We start from the raw sequence: 17,914 nt of genomic DNA on the forward strand, positions 1-17,914 counted from the left end.
TGTTCATAGCAGCAATGTCCACAATAGCCAGACTGTGGAAGAGCCTAGACGTCCATCAGCAGATGAATGGGTAAAGAAGACGAGGCATAAATATATATGAATATTACACACCCATCAAAAATGATAGCTCATCATTTGCAACAAATGACATGAATGGAAGTAGGAAGTATTATGCCAAGCAAAGTAAGTCGATCACAGAAAGAAAATTATCATATGATCTCACTCATATGTGGAATTTAAGACAAAAACAGACAAACATAGGGGAAGGGAAGGAAAAATAATATACAACAAAATGAGAGGGAAGACAAACCACAAGGGATGCTGCTTTCTAGGAAATAAACGGAGGCTTGCCGGGGGCAGGTGGATGGGGGGAGCGCGGCAACTGGGTGTGAGCATTAAGGAGGGCACAGGACATAATGAGCTCTGAGAGTCGTATGCAACCAAGGAATCACAAAATTCTACCCCAGACACTCATAATACGCTGTGTTCATTAACGGAATTTAAATAAAATAAAATTTAAAAAACAAAGCCGGGGGGGCGCCTGGGTGGCTCAGTGGGTTAAGCCGCTGCCTTCAGCTCAGGTCATGATCTCAGGGTCCTGGGATCGAGCCCCGCATCCGGCTCTCTGCTCAGCAGGGAGCCTGCTTCCCCCCACCCCTCTCTCTCCATCTGCCTCTCTGCCTCCTTGTGATCTCTGTCAAGTAAATAAATAAAATCTTTAAAAAAAAAAAAAAAAAAAAACAACCAAAGCCAGGCATTGTGCCAGCAACAGCAGGTACTCAACAAACACTCTGGACGGACAAATGAATGAGTGAACGGATGATGACCACGGGAGCGAGGGAGAGGTCCCCAAGCCAGAAGCTCTTTGGTCCCTGCCGTGTTGGTGGCGGACCGAGGGATCATCCCTCAGAGCACAGAGCAGGTCCCGAGGCAAGGGGAGACCACCACGGCCGCCTCTCAGCCATCCCACTGGGCTACAGCACGACCCCCTGCGGATCGAACAGTCCCAAGAATGAGAGCTGATGCCCGGGATATCGTGAAATAAAATCCCGTTGCGGGGCGTGGGGGGTTCAGACACAACAAGGTGGCACGAGCCTGGGTGGGTTCACGGGCCGGGGACGGGTCCCTGCAGCTTCATTTTTATTCTCTACTTTCTGTGCATGTTTAAAGGTTTCCATTTAAAAAGTGGGATTTTGTCAAAAGAAAATTATTTAAATTCCTACAGGAGGTTGGAATGGCCCCTGCAAAAGACTGTCCGAGAGGGACAAAGGAGGCGATCTCCCCGGAAGGCCCTACTTGCCCCCATTAGTGGCTCTCACTCTGGGGGAACCAGGGTGTTGGAGGGAGGCTCCCTCCCCCTGGTCCTGCACGGGCTCCCTAGAGGCTCTGTCCAGAAGCACGGGCAATCTGGGAGCACCGCTCAGACCCGCCCTGCCACCAGGCCGGTGGCCTCTGTCCCTCACTCTGGAGGAGCTTTCAGAAGAGTGTCCTCCACAGAGAACGGAGCATCCCCCAGCAGGGGCTGGGCAACACAGCCCCCAGATGAGACAGAACACAGCCGCCTCTGGACACTGCCTCCCCGGGGCCTTGACCTGAGCAGCCCTCCCGGCTGGGCAGACCCCGTCTCCAGCGCCATTCCTGGGACCCCTGCCTGCCCATCACCTTTGTCGGGCTGCTGCCTTTCTTTTCCTGAAGGCTGTTGACTCGTTTTCCCAAACCCACAAGGTCTGACCAGCCAGTTCAGCAAAAATGCAGCTTTTCGGAACAGATCTCGCTGGCTGTGTTCTGCTGGAAGTTGAAAGTCTTCTTGATAATGCTGTCCATTTACCCTTTATCCTCGTCTCAGACAGAGATTTTCGGCGCGGTCTAAAGTCTTTCTCCACTGAGTCAGGTGCCTCAGGCTTGATTTCTGGGCTTGACAGTTAACATCTCACCCTGCCTATAAGCTACTGCCAAGGGCTACTTCTCCAGAAGGTCCTGTCAACCCTAAATTTAGCAAAGTACGAGCTATGAATATCCCATTATTTCATAAGGCCACACGACATGCTTTCAGGGTGGGTTGTTTTTTTTTTCCCTGAAGATCTTCCGTAAAAGACGGCAGTTCTCGCATTGACCTCGAGGTTATTAAAATCTCAACCCATTTATTCCCTGCTGGCTGGGTGTGTTTGGCACGGGGAGGGATGGGGGAGCCATGGGTCCAGGTGAGAGGCTCCAGGCCCCACACAGGTCCTACCGGTCCCCCACCACGCCACTCGGGACAGCGGGCCCCACTCTGTCTTGAAAGGAAGGCCCAGCTCAAGCTCCCTGTTGCACATCAATCCCAACAGGAGAAAGGCAACCGAGGAGGAACACCCGGTCAAATGCCCGGAAGGATGGAATCTTCTTCCCCCGCTGGGGGTCTGACGTCTGTCATCCTCAGGCAAGTCCAGCTCAGAGAGCTGTGGAGTGGAAGTCAGGGAGGGCCTGGAGAGAGCACCTAGGTCAGCTCAAGATTTTCCAGGGGAATCCGGAGCCAAGCGAGGGGCAGCAGGGACCTGCTGCCTGCCGTGCTCCAGGCCCTCCGCACCCTCCTGCCGAGCCACACTGCCCCCTGCTGTCCGCGTCCTCACATTCCGGCACTGGTGGCTGCTGGCCCCGGAGGGCTGGAACTTGGGACTCAGCTGGGGTGGGGGTGGGGGGACACGAGGGGGCTAGGGCTGCTGGAGCTGGCCTTAAAAGGCCAGGGCAACAAGTGCAGAAAAGGAAGTTGCTCCCTCCGTCAGGGCTTATAAGGAAGAGAGACCCGAGGCTGATGGATATGCCCAGACGCAGCTCATTCCCTGCCTCCCCACGAGGGCAGATCCGAAAGAGCTGAGGCCCTCACCACTGGCCCAGCACACTGCGGGCACACACTCCTACATCCACGCTCAGAACCCCTCTGTCGACCACACACACCCCTCCCTGCCCCCTACACACATACACCTACAGAGACACCCACGCACTTACCCACCACACCCCGACACTGCCCACACACCTCGGACACACCCCGCACCCCTACATCATATACACGTGACACACCCACTACACGCATGTTTCCACACACAGCTCTATGTACCCCATGCACAGCACGGACACCTTAGACCCCGCACCTCTTCTACACCCGGTACATGACACAGCCCCTCCCTCGCCTACACACACCCCCACACCACAACTACCCCGTGGCTTCTTTCCCTCTTCAAGCCCCCCTTGAAGGGCCGGTAAAGGTGACACTCGGCTATCTGTCAGCATTCGCGGAAGACTCAGAATGTGCTTCCCTTCCCCCGTCCGGACACCCCAACCCAGCTCCTGGGTCCTGCCAGCTGTCCAAGGCGGCTGGTAGAGGGGGGCGGTCTTGGAAAGGAACAGGACGGTGAAGGAGAAAGGGCTGCTTTTGTTTCTGTTTTTTATTCCCATCTCATAGGAAGGCTTGAGAGAAATGGGGCTCCCCCCCACCCACACACACGCATTTCTTGGCCCAGGATGTGGGTGGGGCCCCTCTCGGGTCCCAAATTACTCACTGTAATTCAGCAAAACTAAACTACCATTTCTGTGTGACTGTTGTGCACCCCCACCCCCGGCCCCACGGCACTGATCCCTGGCCACGCAGGCCCGCAAGCCCCCGTTGCCGCCACCGCCGTCTGGGGATGAGCATCTGAGAAAGCCCCGCCGCGCGGCCCTGCCCAGACCTGGGCCAGGTGGTTCCTTAGCGATGGCGTTTGTTTATTATTTACTGCCACCTGCTGGCCGATCGTGGGAGCTGCGCCCCAAGTGAGCACTTCAGAGTGTAAACAGAACCTCTCTAAACCCTGCACAGGAAATGAGGAGACCCCGGATTGCTCCAATCGGTCTCACCCTGCAGGTGTTCAGCCGGCAGCAGGCCCACTGGATAGTTTGCCTCGTTGGTAAACACAGGTCAGTTGCTCCAGACAAGCTCCTGTCTTCGTGGGCACGAGATGGAACGGACATCAAAGACTTTCTAGGTCCCCAAAGTTGGTACCCTAACGCTGACACGGCTTAAGGACAGCATTTAAGGTTGCTCGGCAGACAGCAATGCCAGGAAGTAACAACTTTTTAAATACTGGGTTTTCTTTTTTTTTTTTTTTTTTAAGATTTTATTTATTTATTTGACAGAGAGAAATCACAAGTAGGCAGAGAGGCAGGCAGAGAGAGAGGAGGAAGCAGGCTCCCTGCTGAGCAGAAAGCCCGATGCGGGGCTTGAACCCAGGACCTGGGATCATGACCTGAGCCGAAGGCAGCGGCCCAACCCACTGAGCCACCCAGGTGCCCCGGGTTTTCTTTTTCAAGTCCGGAGAAGTACATTAGCCCTGGGCTCTTATAGTTAGGAGGCTATCAACACTGTTCATCCCTCGAAGGACGTCTGCCCCCTTTCCATCACTATCACTCCCCCTCTGCCTGTCTACCTGGGTGAAAAGCATGAAAAGGCACAGCCCCCCAGAGCAAACTCCATTTGTCTACTGAAGCCAACGATGAGGGGAAAAAAAACATTTAAAAATAGACATTCTTCTATAAATAAACAGTGCTTCACTTAGCAAATTAATAGGACTTTCAGAAAAGGCTCACTTAGGCACACTGTGGATAACGATTTGCTACTTCACCATTCCGATCTTAAAACACACTTTTACGTCTTTCAGTGGAAAATGCCGGTACCCGGGGAAAACGCCGGGAGGCAGCCAGTCTACACGGGGGCTGGGCCGGTCTCGAGGTGTAATGTACTAATGTTTACCGAACACTGCAGATGAAGGGGCTTAAGAAACACGGTATTCCTTCCATTTTAATGGAGCCGGGGCTCAGAACCAGCTCTTTCCCCACATCTCACCGGGGGAGGGGGAGAATGCCATTACCCACAGCGATCTAAGGAAGCAAAGTCAGCAGCTATGGAGAAATCCAGAAACAGACATGAGCCTGTTCTTCTGGGATGGAAAAGACACGGCGGCACATTAATTAACAAGGATGTGAGCTCGGCTCTGTCCTAAGCACGTATTTGTTCGAATGCAAGTTCTGATTCACGTGATCTTCCCATTTCACAGATCACCAGACTGAAGTCCAGAGACAAGTAGTGACTTGCCCAAGGCCACACAGCTGATCGCTGAAGGAGCCCAGATTGAAACCCAGGCCATCTTGCTAAAGCTAGAACATGTGCTCAACCTCTGTGCTCTCTACCTGCCTCTCCCGGGAAGGGGCAGCGTGGAATCTGCCCCCCGCTCTGCATTTCTCTCACAGGGTGCCCTCAGGTGAGTCGCTTTAACTCCCAACAGGGGTTTCTTACTCTTAAAAACAGAACTGGTCTCTAAGCCCCGATGTGGCACGTGAAGACATGCTACGGCCCAGCTCCTGAGGATCTAGAAGGCTGTTTGTCTGTCTGTCTATCTGCTGCACACAGTCCCAAGAGGCTGCCGATCCTGACCCCAGTGCTCAACTAGGGATGCCCACTCCTTCCGCTGAGAGGTAGGCGCTAACCCTCTCCTCTTGAACTTGGGCTGGTCGTACTGACTAGCCTGAAGAACAGAACCAGGTGGAAGGTCACTGTGAGACGTCGAAGCCTGGGTCATAAGCAGCCCCATAGCATGCCCCAACCTCCATCCCAACCCTGGACTCCCTGGGATGTTCTAGAAGCCAGTCACCATATGAGCGGGCTGACCAAGCTGAGGCCGCTCTGCTGTGAGAAAGCCGAGGCTAGGGGAGACAAGAGGTTGCATGGAGACAGACCCCTAACCCGCCCCAGCGGCTCCGAGGGTCCCAGTCACCAGGCACAGGACTGAGGACTCTGTCTTAGACATACCAGCCCCCGCAGAGGCAGGGAGAAGAACCAAGGAACCAAGCTGACACAGCACCGAGAACAAGCTGTCGCACCCGGAGGAGTCAGCCCCGTCAACGCCACGCCAGCTGAGGTCCAAGTCAGCACCGAGTCAAGCCGTCCCTGACACCCCCATGCACGGAATCAACAGCGCAATGAAACAGTCATCGTTTCAGCCCTTGGGCTGTCAGCAGCCGCCGAGGGACAACAGCGCACCCGAGGCGCGGTGGGCGGCCTTCGCCGGTTCTGGGTTACCGCAGGCCCCGGCACCCGAGGCCAGCAGCAGTCACGGGAAAAGAATATCCAAAATCCACCCGTGAAACAGACGCACGTAGCCCAGGGATCGCCTCCTACTACCATTGCTTCTAGCACGGGGGCCATTGATACTACTGATATTAACTGTATCACTATTGATATGAATATTAATTAGCTCTTATTACTAAGAGTAAGTATCCAGCATAGACACAAGTTCATTTTATATGGCTAACAAACCCGAGGCTTTGGTGCTGTGGAAAGCTCACCCTACAGATGAGGGCACTGTGGCTCTGGGTGGCTTGCCCAAGGTCATGCAGCTGGGAAGTGGCAGAGTCTGGACTGGAATCTGGTGGTGGGAATCCAAAGCCGGAACCATGACGGCTCCCCTGACCGTTTAGGGGGTGCTGTGGCTGACCACCTCTCTGGAGGCAGGTCAGGCTGCTTGCTGCCTTCTGCCACCTGCTCTCCCCTTTGTTCCTCCAGACAAACGGGGTCTCACCTACATGGAAATGCAGGCCGAGAAGCTTCTGGGCCCCACGCCTTCCAAGGCCAATTGCTACATGCTCCCTCGCTCACTCACGTGTTCATTTCATTCATTCATAAGCGTTAGCTGAGCACCTAATATGAGCTCCTGTGATGCCGGGGCTGGAGAACGAGGAGCAGACCACTGGCCAGGCAAAGACCAGGAACCTGAGCAAAACCATGCAGTGTGAGGGCCTGGGAGGATAGATGCTGGGATAGGGAGAGGTCCCAGACAAAGGCCATCTTACCAGCACCCAGTTGTGGTGGGGCGGGGGGTGTGAGGTCAGAGTTCTGGCAGTCCAGGTCACAGGGGGTAAATCAGATACATGCATTCAAGGTCTGATGTGCGAGATGAGGAGGAGAAAGGTGTCTCTCTCCTCCCCTGCCACCTTGCCTGGGTCCCCAGGACAGTGGGTGGGGACGGAACAGGTGGCTGTGGGCACTTTCCTTTATAATCTGTACGCTTCCATCACCTCTCACTTCCCATCCCTAGCCCCCGCCCCGCCAATCCCCTCTGTACCCACCATCCTTCCACCCCCTTCTCAGCAGAGCAGGTAGACAGGTGCAGGGTTGAAGGTATGGGCCTGGCACTTCCCTCATCTATCACGGCGGTGCCAGGCTCCCTGTGGGGACACCTCAGTCCCCTCCTGGCCAACAAACCCCAGCAAGTCTCATGCCCTGATCTGTTCTGGGGATGTGGTGACTGTCCGAAGTGTAGGAGCACAGAAGGTCACTGGGGCAGCCTCTCCCTGGACGCCTCCGGCCCCACTCAGCCCAAGGAGAAAGAAGCCGGTGTCAGCTCCCCATCGAGCACATTCTAAGAGGGAGAGGGGCTTCTAGCTGCACCTGCCTCGGGGGTGTGAGCAGCCGCCCAGACGGCTGCACCCGGAGGCCTCCAGGCTGGAGAAGACTGGGGCCTCGGGGTCTGGCCTGTCGCAGACGATTTCACAGCTGAGTGGGTTGGAAGCCACCGGGGCTGCCTGTGGAGGGGAAGTGCTTCCAGAAGCTCTAGTCAGAGTGAGAAGGACATCATGCACCTCTGGGCTCAGCTTAGACTTCGCAGAAATGTCTGGGTTTTGTTTCATTGCATTTAGCAATCTGGACGGCTGGCACATAGCAAGCCTGGACAAACACTCAGGCCAGCAAAAACATCTGTGGCTGCCCCTCTCTGGTGACACCACTGGGCGGTAAGAATGACGCTGGATAAGCCCCACCCTTGGAGGGGACGAAGTTTCTTTGAAAGGATGCACCAATGACTGGAGAGCCCCTTGCTGCCTCAGTTTCCCCACTGGACCGGCCATTGAGCAAAAAGCTTTTTGACCTTTTGGTGACAAACCTTTTGATGACACCCTGGCAAAGCTTTGTATTTTTAATAACAGAGAGAGCAAATGGGGACCCTTCTGCGACAAAAATCTAGTTGGGAAAAACGAGGAGCCGGACCCTCTGGGGCAGAACCTGTTGATAAATGGGAGGGCTGACCCCTGTTCTGGAACCGTCCCCACCAACAGGCCCTTTGGCCTCCGAGCGCAGCCACCACTTTGAGGCCTGCTGCTCTGCTGGGCTCTCTTGGCCGTGGCTTCTGCTCAGGCTCAAAAAAGCTCCTACCTAGTTTCCATAAGGAAATCTTTGTAGCAGTCCCAGCGGAAAAGCCACAAGTTTGACTTGAAAAAAGGAGCTACTTCAAAAGCATTGTCAGACCGAGGTGAGGGTTCCTTTAAAATGCATAAATTACAGGGGGTGTCCATTAATCAACCCACAGGCAGCCCCACGGCGGGAGAGCTCTGGGTGGGGGTGCCACAGGGACCCGCGGGGACACATCCGGGGAGGCGAAGCGAATAAAATACACGCTGAATAAAAGAGCAAATTAATGTGTTTATTACTTACTGCCTGGACTGCGTGCATGCGTGTGTGTGTGTGTGTGTGTGTGTGTGTGTGTGTGTAGAAAAATGAAAGAAAAATGTAGAGTTTTTTTCAATAATAAAAAGGGAGTTGCACTGCGGGGCCCCTAGAGCTTGTGAAAAATTAAACTCGACGGATTCAAACTGTCCTATTTCCACTTCAAAAGAGATGAGGCACTGAGCTCTTCCCAACTTGTCTTCAAACGCCCAGCACCCTAGAAAGTTTCTTTAAAAAAATAAAGGCTCCTGTTCCCCCAAGCACTGTACCGGTTACTGTACCCACCGTCTCTTCCTCTTCTAATTATACCCCTGTGAGTCTATTAATCAACTGGTAAATTATTTAGAGAGCGGCGCGCTGTCTTGCGCTGGTACAAACACGCCGCGTGCAGAGCCCTCCTGCATCCGGGCAGGGGTCCCTCGGGTCCCGCCTCCGCCCGCCGCAAGGCTGCACGCTGCTCGCCCAGGCTGCACCGAGCAAAACAAGCGATCCCGTTCCGCTTACCTCCTCAGACGGGAAGATTTACTTTGTCTTTCAACTCAGCAACTCCTTGCAAGTTTGTAACAAAAGAGAAAAGCTGGTCTATTGTCGAATCTTTTCGTGTGCATTTAGTGCCGAGAATATTAATTCCCCCTAAAAAGGGCGGCAGCTCAGCAGAGCTCTGATCCACTGCCCCCGGGAGGCAGATGCATGGAAGGCTCTGGAAACGCTTGTGATCCTGCCGGTTTGGGGCTGGTTGGGCTCGTGCGTGTGACAAGGGCTGCATTTGCTGGGGCGAGAGGGCTCCTCACCGGAAAGGGTGCAAATGAGCCTCGGATCGCCCCCCAAATCTCCCGCCTCCGCTCGGCTCACTCAGGCCAGGAGGGACCTCCTCCAGACAGCAGTGTCTGGGAAAGAGGAGGGTGCGCGGGAGGGGGCGCAGGGGACACTCGCAGATCATCTGTCTTCCCCGTTACTTTTGCGTCGCGTCAGGACTGGTGCTCTTAGGGGAAAGTTCTTACACCAATTAAACAGCTGTTTCCTCACCTGGGAGTCAGTGCGCCGAAGGAATCCGGGCCTTCGGGCCATTGAACTGCATTAGCTGCTGCGGGCGCCGACTGGGTTGGCTGGTGACAGAGGGGGCAGGACTTAGGAGCCCACTGTGATCGGGCCGACAGGCTGGCGGGTGGGTGTTGGAAGGCACGGTTCTCCGTCCTTCTCCTGGAAAGCCTCCTAGAGACTACGTCAAATGCCACCGCTGGGGACACGTCCACGCTGGCGGTCCCTTGACCTGACAATGCCGACACGTTCTGAAGGCAACACAGTCGAGTGAAGGCGAACATCTCACACACTTAGGGCCAAAACTCAAGCCAACAAGGACAAGATATGCCTTTGGCTGTTTCTCCTACTCTCCCCGGGTAGCTGTTCTCCAGAGAAAGCCCAAGCGATGTTGGAGAAAGGAAACAATGATCAGAGCCGGGGTAGAAGGCAGCCCTTCTGAACCAAAGAGACAGTCGTGGGTCACTAGTTGAACCCAGCAATCTGGAAGGAGGTCGCGTCTCCCGCCACCAGTCTCGGGACCTTGAGTTCTGGCTGAAACACCCACGGGCAAGGACAAATGGCGCAGCGAGGCGTCGAGCTGACGGCCTGAGTTGAGGCCGGTGAGGAAGGTCGGTTTCCTTCCAATGGGCAAAGACAGAACAGGTGCCTTCTCTGGGATGCTCTAGGCCTCCGGAAGGAAGAAATCCCACCTTCCACGAGACCCTTTGGTAGGAACGAAACCCCTGATGGGGAGCTGAGCACCCCATCTGGAGGGGTGACTCTGAGTCACCACTGATTCAGGCAGAGTTGAGACCTTGGGGCTCCTTTGCCTGATTTCGGGGAAAGAAAGACGATCGGCGCACTTCGGCATCGTATGCCCTGGCAACGAGATCCATCGGCACCACCCCTCTAATTTTAAATGGAATATAAACAGCTGAGAATGGATTTTTTCCCGAAACCCCAGAATAGTTTTTCCTTGTTTCGTACCCACGTGGAAGTGACAGGAGCTTCCCGGCAGCTAAGCCTGCGTGATTTAAGGCCCAGCCCTGTGTGTCATGCACAGCCCCAACTCCCATTGCCTGTCACGGTCGCTGCCTGCTTGAACACGGCGCACGGAACCCTGGGGAATAAACGGGTTCTGTTCGCTGCAGCTAGAGTGGGGAGGAGTTTGGGAGGTCAGACCCATATATTTCAGAGTCTGGGACACAGAGGAAACTTCTCCCCAACCCTCTGTCCATGGTGCGGTCGCCAAGAGCCGGGATCAAGAGATTTAGAATGGACTACGAAGGGCCCTGGAGCCCTCTGCCCAGTAAATGTGGAAAGAAGGGAAAACAACGGTTATTAACTTTGCTGCTGATTCCAAAGAAGGAGGTGTTGGCAACAGCAGTGATGCAAGACAACATAGTTAAGTCTGCAGAGGGCACGGCTGGGATGTAACATCATGAGGCCCCGTGGGGGAGACTAAGAGGAAGAGGCTCCGTGGGGAGAAGGACGACATCTGGACCGATCCTGCTGCGCTGGCGATGGTGGTGACGGTGACAATGACGGTGACTGTGACTGTGAGGGTGGCCGAGATGCACCACCACTGCAGAGCCGCCCGTCTCTGGGGCTTGCGGCTCTGAGGTGAGCAGAGAAAGTGCAAGAGCCTGTGGTGGCGGGGGTCCCCGTGAGGGCTGGGCAGGAGGGCTGGCGAGCAGGCCAGCAGCCGGGAGCATAGGGCAGAGGCCCCAGTCCAGGAGGTCTGATATCCAGAAGGGTGCTGCCTGGTATGTGGGGTGGGGAGGTGGGTTTCTGCACTGGGGCAGACACGTGGGGAAGCTCTGGTGGTAACATCTGCCAGCTCTGCCTCAGGGTGACGGGGCCTCTGAGCCCTTACGAGAATCTCCATCCCCGTAGCTGAGCTCCCGGAAGCTTCTGGATTTCACACGTGGAAACACATGCAGGGGAGTAGCCAGGCACTGTCCGTGTTCCCAGGAATGCTGCTGGCACCCAAGGCAGACATATTTGTAACACGCCTAGGCTTGTGAAGACGGACATCCAACAGGCCTCAACAGGCCCCCAAGAACAATAGAGGGTCGCCACTATCTAGCTCTGCTGGAATTCCGCCAATGGGCTGCCAGTGTTGGGGGTGGGTACCTTGTTGCTCTCAGTATAGAGAGGACACCTTCCGAGCCCTGGGCAGCACCTGGGGGAGGAATTCTGCCCCCCTGCCCTTTGCCTCCCTCCTCCTCAGAAAGGAGAGTCATTGGTTGGACCGGCGCAGCCCCTCCAGCTCCCATCCTCCAGCGGGCTGGCCCTCGCCTCCAGGGGGGTGGGCTGCCTCCCTACGCCTGCTTCCACTCAGTCAGGGTTCTTCCTGGGGAAGGTCTGAGGCCCATCTCCCCAGCCCCGTGTCCGGGTGTGGCCATTTATCAGGAGGAGGTGTCTCCACTGGTTCGTCCCCAGGCCTGGACTGGGAAGCCACGTGAGCAAGGCCAAATGTGTCCTCACGGCCCTGCTGTGTTTCCACCTGATGCTCCCCGGGGAACGCTGGGTCCACCTCCCACTGGGCTCCAAACCTGGGGAGCAGGGAGGTGACCTGCATCTGGGGCTCAGATGGGTAACACAAGACTCAGGCTCAGCGGCCCTCACCAGGCTGCCAACTGCAGTGACCCGCAGAGAAGCCAAGCTGTGGTCAGCCGTGTGGGGCCTCAGTGTCCTTCTGACCTTCCCTTCCAAACTGAGTCGGGTCAGAATGATTTACATTTTCTTGCTGTTTCAGCCGGTAGTGAAGCAGGTTCCCACAGACCTGGGTGGCCCTAGCGGCCTCCTGTGCGAGCCCCACGCTATGGCTGTCTCAGAAGCTTCTGCTTGGCCGGTAGTGAGACCCCGTTGGTGGCTATGAATGTCAATGCGATCTCTGTTCTCCCTGCGAGGTCGGGATCAGTGAAACGACAGAATTTACTGCTTCTGTTAGGAAGAGACAGTAGTGGCTGCTGTTGTGTCTTTAATTTTGTGGGCGGTGCAGAAGGGCCAAGTCAACGGCAGGTGCTGAGGAGACAACGGAGAGCAGAGCCCAGCTTTACAGCGACCTGTGGCCCCAGGCTCCTCTGTAGTCACCAAAGAACCCAAAGTGGAAGCCGGTTTCATGTCTTGCCCACCACTGGAAAGACCCTGGGATTTATTCTCAGTGGTCGGGGCGCGAGGCATGTGCAGGTGGTCCGTGCAGACGGCGGGGACAGAGGAAGGGGCTCTGGGAGCCGGAGGGGGTGACAGGAGCCTCCGGTAGGCGCGCAGCCATGCCTGGAACCCACATCTGGGGTCAGGACTTTGAGCCTCCGGAACTGTCCGTGGGCAACTGGTGCTGTTTTCAACCACTGAGCTTGCTGCAGCAGCGACAGGGAACAAGAGACTGCGGGGACACAGAGGACGACACCCAGCGCACCAGGCAGGGACGGCTCTCCCCCCGACAGGTGCTCTGGGGTGTTCGCGAGCCTGCGCAGGTACGAGGGGACTCATTATGGTGTTTCTGAGGGAGTGCAAAAGTGGAAACCACCTAAATGCTTATTTTTGGTAACTCCTTATTTTGGCAAGAAAAAAAAAAAGCCAAAAGGACAGAAAAGTTGCAAGAGGAGTCAGAGCCCCCGCGCCTTTGCCCGCCGTCCGCTGTGAGCACGGCCTCATCGGTCTGGTCAGTCGTGGTCTTTCTCTCCGAACCACAATGAGCTTGTTAGCAGGGGTTCAACTGGCCTCCAGTCCGTGCAGAAGACAGTTTTGCACCTTAGGGTGCCAAGAACCAGCGGCGCCGGTGCCCGTGGTTGGGAAGCAGCATCGGGGGACGGAGAGAGCTCGGACCAGGACTCCGACAGCGCGCAAGCCGGGCCCCAGTGTGCACATCAAGCCCCGCCCCGTGGGAACCCTGCGACCTAGGGACTCCCGTCCCCATCTCACCACGGAGAGGCCGCAGGCTCTGACGAGGGCTGCACGGCTCACAGGGGCAGCTCTGGGATCCAAACCAAACGGGGCAGCACTGAAGTGCACGCGGGCTTTCAGTCCTGCCCGGATCCTCCCGCTTCCACGGCCTTTGATCCACACCCCGTGACAGAGGGATGAACAGACTCACTCATCCCCCAGCCTCTGTGCAGATCCCTGTGTCCAAAGGAGCTGAGCCCGCCTCACCGGAACCTCCCGCTGAGGGCATAGAGCATCTTGAAGGGGGCTTGGGAGAGCCAAGCTAGGACATGGCCCCAGGGGGCCCTCAAGCTGATGGTCAGGAGCAAGCTGCCTGTTCTCGGGCGTGTCCCCAAAACCCAAAAGATGGCAGAAGACAACCAACGAGCCCTCTGCTGGGAGGGTGTCCTTGTCAAGACGCACACGCTCTCGAGGAAAGGGGCAGCTTTCATTGTAGGTTTTCTCCACAAGATGCGCTCCCATCAGACTTGGTGACTGCACAGGGGAGCGACCGCGCGTGAGTCAAGGGAGGAAGGTGTGGGTGTGTGCAGTGTGTCGCCCGGGGAGGGAACGGCGGGTCTGGAGGGGCGCAGATGTGCCCTGGCTGTGCAACCTCAGCGGCCCGGCCCCTTCTCCGTGGCTCATTTGCAGGCTCAGGAAATCGAACTAGAATGATCTCACAGGCGCCCTTCCTGGGGGCCGACAGAGACTGCTTCAGATGGTAGATCACAGAGGGGCCTGGAAGGACAATGTGGCCCGGCCTCCCTCATCCAAGCCCCTGAGGACCAACGGCCATTCAGCCCTGGTGTCTGCAAAGCTGTCTGAGCCTTCTGGCTCCTGACTTCTGATGAAACCGGGCTAGTACCCCGCAGTAATCTGGTACACCCAGTAATCAAGGACGTGGGCAGCTGTGTGGCCTCTCCTGGCTCTCGATTTTCGTGCTCTCAGTTGTGAAAAGCATACATTCCCAAGAAACAGAAATACTCCAACCCCCAGGGATAACACAACATATCTACATGCCCCGGGCTTGGGGTGGGGCCAGAAGCCAAAAGGCCCTGCATGGGTACAAATGCAGAGCCTCTGGACAGGAAAACGCAGTGTCCATTTCCCAGCTACTGTCCCCAGGCCGAGCCCCGCCCCCCCGGTGCCTGGCGAGCCCCACACGGAGCCATCTGACCCCCAGAGCCCAGGTGGCCATGGCCGCTGAGCCGCGTGTGGCCTACCTGCCGTCCCCTTCTGGAAATAGGGCTTGATGAGCTCGCCGAATTTTGACTCGTCAGCAACAGCCTCTTTCAGCAGCTGCCCACAGTGGACTGGGGGAGAGAGGAACAGAAAGACACCCATTAAATTTTCAACAGAAGGAAAAACAAGAAAAAAAGAAGGCCCGGTGTGGCCTGCTGGGGGAGAAAAAGGTCACTGCGAAAAATATAAAAGGGTTTTTCTGAGTGTGGGTGTGTGTCCAAGTGAAAGCAAATATCAAAAAGGATCTGGGGAGTAAAGAAGGAGGAGGAAGGTGCAGAATGAAAAGGAATGCATTTGGCAGAGAACGGATTAAAAATGGGCAGTGCAGGGAGGACACAACTAGAGGTGTTACCACGGGAGCTCCCGCAGGGCGTCCTTCCACCTGGCATCCCGATGGTGACACTGGCCAGGACTGAGTGACACCAGGGGGCCGGTGGGGGGGGGGGGGGCTATTCGCTCATGTCCACACCGGCGTTGTGCCGGGGAGACCAGGAGAGTTTGCTGCCCCACAGCCCTTCCTGTGAGCCAAGCGTTTCTGTGGGACGCGGCTATGTTTACAGGACAGATGGACACACTCACAACTGAGGCAGCTTGCTGGGGTTGCCCGGCCCATAGCCACTAGCCCTCTCTGGCTGGCTGGCCCGTGCAGACAAGAGCCCTCCTGTTGTGAGCCCCATCACGTCTCCAGAACCCCGACATGGGCACCGGCGTGCCCGCGTGGCTTGAACAAACCCAACCTCCGCTGTCTGTCCTTGGCGACGAGCTGCTAAGAGCCCAAGTGGGAGGGTTTTGGCTATGTTTCCATGATGGGTTGACTGCCCAGTCTTGCTTTTCTTAGCATTGAGATCAAGGGGTTTTCTTCATATATTAAAGAAACCAAACACCACTCCTAAAATTAAGTGAAAATGGTGAATGTGTAAGAGAAGGACCACCACTGGGGCGCCTGGGTTGCTCAGTCGTTAAGCATCTGCCTTCAGCTCAGGTCATGATCCCAGGGTCCTGGGATGAATCCTACATGGGTTGCCTGCTCAGCGGGGAGACTACTTCTCCCTCTCCCACTCCCTCTGCTTGTGTTCCCTCTCTCACTGTCTCTCTCTGTCAAATAAATAAATAAAATATTTTTAAAAAAAAGAAAAAAGAGAATGACCATCAGCAAAGACTTACCCCTCAGGGGTGACATGCTTGACTCACTGTGTGGAGGACAGCAGGGTTCATATCGAAAGTGGCCGGCAGTGTCACTCGCTAAGGGAACATGGGGAATGATGAAGGCCGATGGGGACTGAGATCTTTCTACACGACAAGCCCTGTGCTCAGAATGCAAAGAGGTGCAGTGACCCTTCCCAGGTCACAGAACCACTAGGCGCCCAAGGAGGGGTTCAAAGCCATGTCTGTGTGACATCAAACCCACACTTAGCTTCCCATTCTGGCCAGACCTCATAAGTAGCTTCAGTCATAAAAAGCTATAAAAGCTATAAAACCAACTAAAATGTGTGAAACAACTCCTTCCAGGCACTGGACCACCGACAGCAGAGGGTCCAGACCTTTGAGAGAAGGGAGACACCCGAAGTGAGTCCCACCTTCACCCAGGATATCTACCTATGAGCACTTTTCAAAGCACAGCACAGCAGAGGAGAAGGGGAGGCCAACTCAGAGCAGCGGGAAGCAGAGACTGGATTGGGAACTAGGATTTGGGGACCAAGGAGATGGAGAGAAGGGAGCTGTGCAGAGAAGAAGCTCCAGAAACCCTGGGGTCTTTGGTCAATGCAAAGCTGCACACGTGGTGAGTGAGACCCGCCCCTGCCCAGGCCTGACAGAGACAAGCTCCCAGGAGGCTGTGATCTGAGGGGGAGGCACACAGTACTTGGGGATGTTGGCCCTCGGACAGCCCAAGAGAGAGGTGGTGACGGGTGCCCAGCCAGCTGAGACTCTGGGCATGGGGGCACATGAGCCCGAGAGGAGACACACTCTGGTCTCATCTGAACAAACACAAAAAGTCAGCCTCATGGGATCATGCTGATCCTTCAGCAAATTAACTGGCTGTTAGAACTCAACTCTTAACTCCATATTCTTCAAGCAGAACCGCACCATCCAGATTCTCAGCGAAGGGAGATCCACAGTGTCTAATATATACTAAAAATCTACTTGAAATGCAAAAACCAGTCCATCAACCCATCAGGGAAGTGTGACCCCTGCAAAGAGAGAAAACAGGCTACAGAATCAGATCAAGAGATGACACGGATGTCGGAACAAGCACACAAGAACGATACAACAGCGATTGTAAGTATGTTTAAAACTGGAAAGGAAAAGACGGTTAAATGAGTGAACAGTTGGGGAATCCCAGCAGAAACAATGGAAACTATATAAAAGAACCAGGTGCAAAGTCTAGAACTGGAAAATACAGTATCTCGAGTGGAAAATCCTTGGATAGGCTGCAATCTGTGAATCTGAAGACAGGAAAACAGGCCACAGAAAGCATCCAAACTGAAGCAAAGAGAAGGTTAAGGGAGGCCTGGAAAGAAAGGACAGACCCAGAGGGACCTGGTAGACAATATCATTCAGTCTCATGTACATGTGATCAGAGTTCCAGAAAGGAGAGGGATGGAGAGAGGGAAGTGGGGGAAGGAGGGAGTAAGGAGGGAGGGAAAGAGGGAGAGACAGAAAAAAATACATGAGAAAAAAAATGGCAAGAGAAGTTCACAAACTGAAAAAAAAAAATCAAAATATGATGAAAAATCTCAATCCACAAATCTGAGAATCTCCGAGGCCCAAGCAGAATAAACACCAAGTAACCCCACGTCCCCACTTGGGTATTTCATAGTTAGATTTCTGGAAACTAAAGACAAAGACGAAACTGAAAGCAGCTGGGTGGGGGAGGTGCTTGATATGTAGCAGAACAGGATCAAAATAGTCTCCCAAGTTCTCATCAGAAGCAACGCAGGCCGTAAGACAATGGGATGACATGTTTAAAGTGCTAAAAGGAAAACACCTGTCAACGTAGATTTCTACGTGCGGCAGAAGCATGCTTTAAGAACGAAGGTGGAATAAAGACATTTCCAGCAGATGAAAGCTGAATTTGTCGCCAGCAGACCCACGCTACAAGAAATGTTCAAGGAAGTTCTTTAGGTGGCAAGAGACTATCAGATGGAAACGCAGATCGAAACAAACGTGACGGTATGTGTGGGACCGACCAGAGCCTTTCCCCTTCATTTCTTCCCT

General features: G+C 55.0%; 1 protein-coding gene across 1 annotated transcript in view; it reads right to left on the minus strand.

The window, feature by feature from the left end:
- AK8 (adenylate kinase 8) overlaps window positions 1-17,914 on the minus strand; it is a 114,119-nt gene that overhangs the window by 52,862 nt on the left and 43,343 nt on the right. The window contains exon 10 of the mRNA XM_047700106.1: window positions 14,680-14,769. Within this exon, the coding sequence (XP_047556062.1) occupies window positions 14,680-14,769 (90 nt within the window). The remainder of the gene's footprint in view (window positions 1-14,679; window positions 14,770-17,914) is intronic.

This window comes from Lutra lutra, chromosome 13, assembly GCF_902655055.1.
Source record: "Lutra lutra chromosome 13, mLutLut1.2, whole genome shotgun sequence".
In the NCBI taxonomy this organism is placed as follows: Eukaryota; Metazoa; Chordata; class Mammalia; order Carnivora; family Mustelidae; genus Lutra; species Lutra lutra.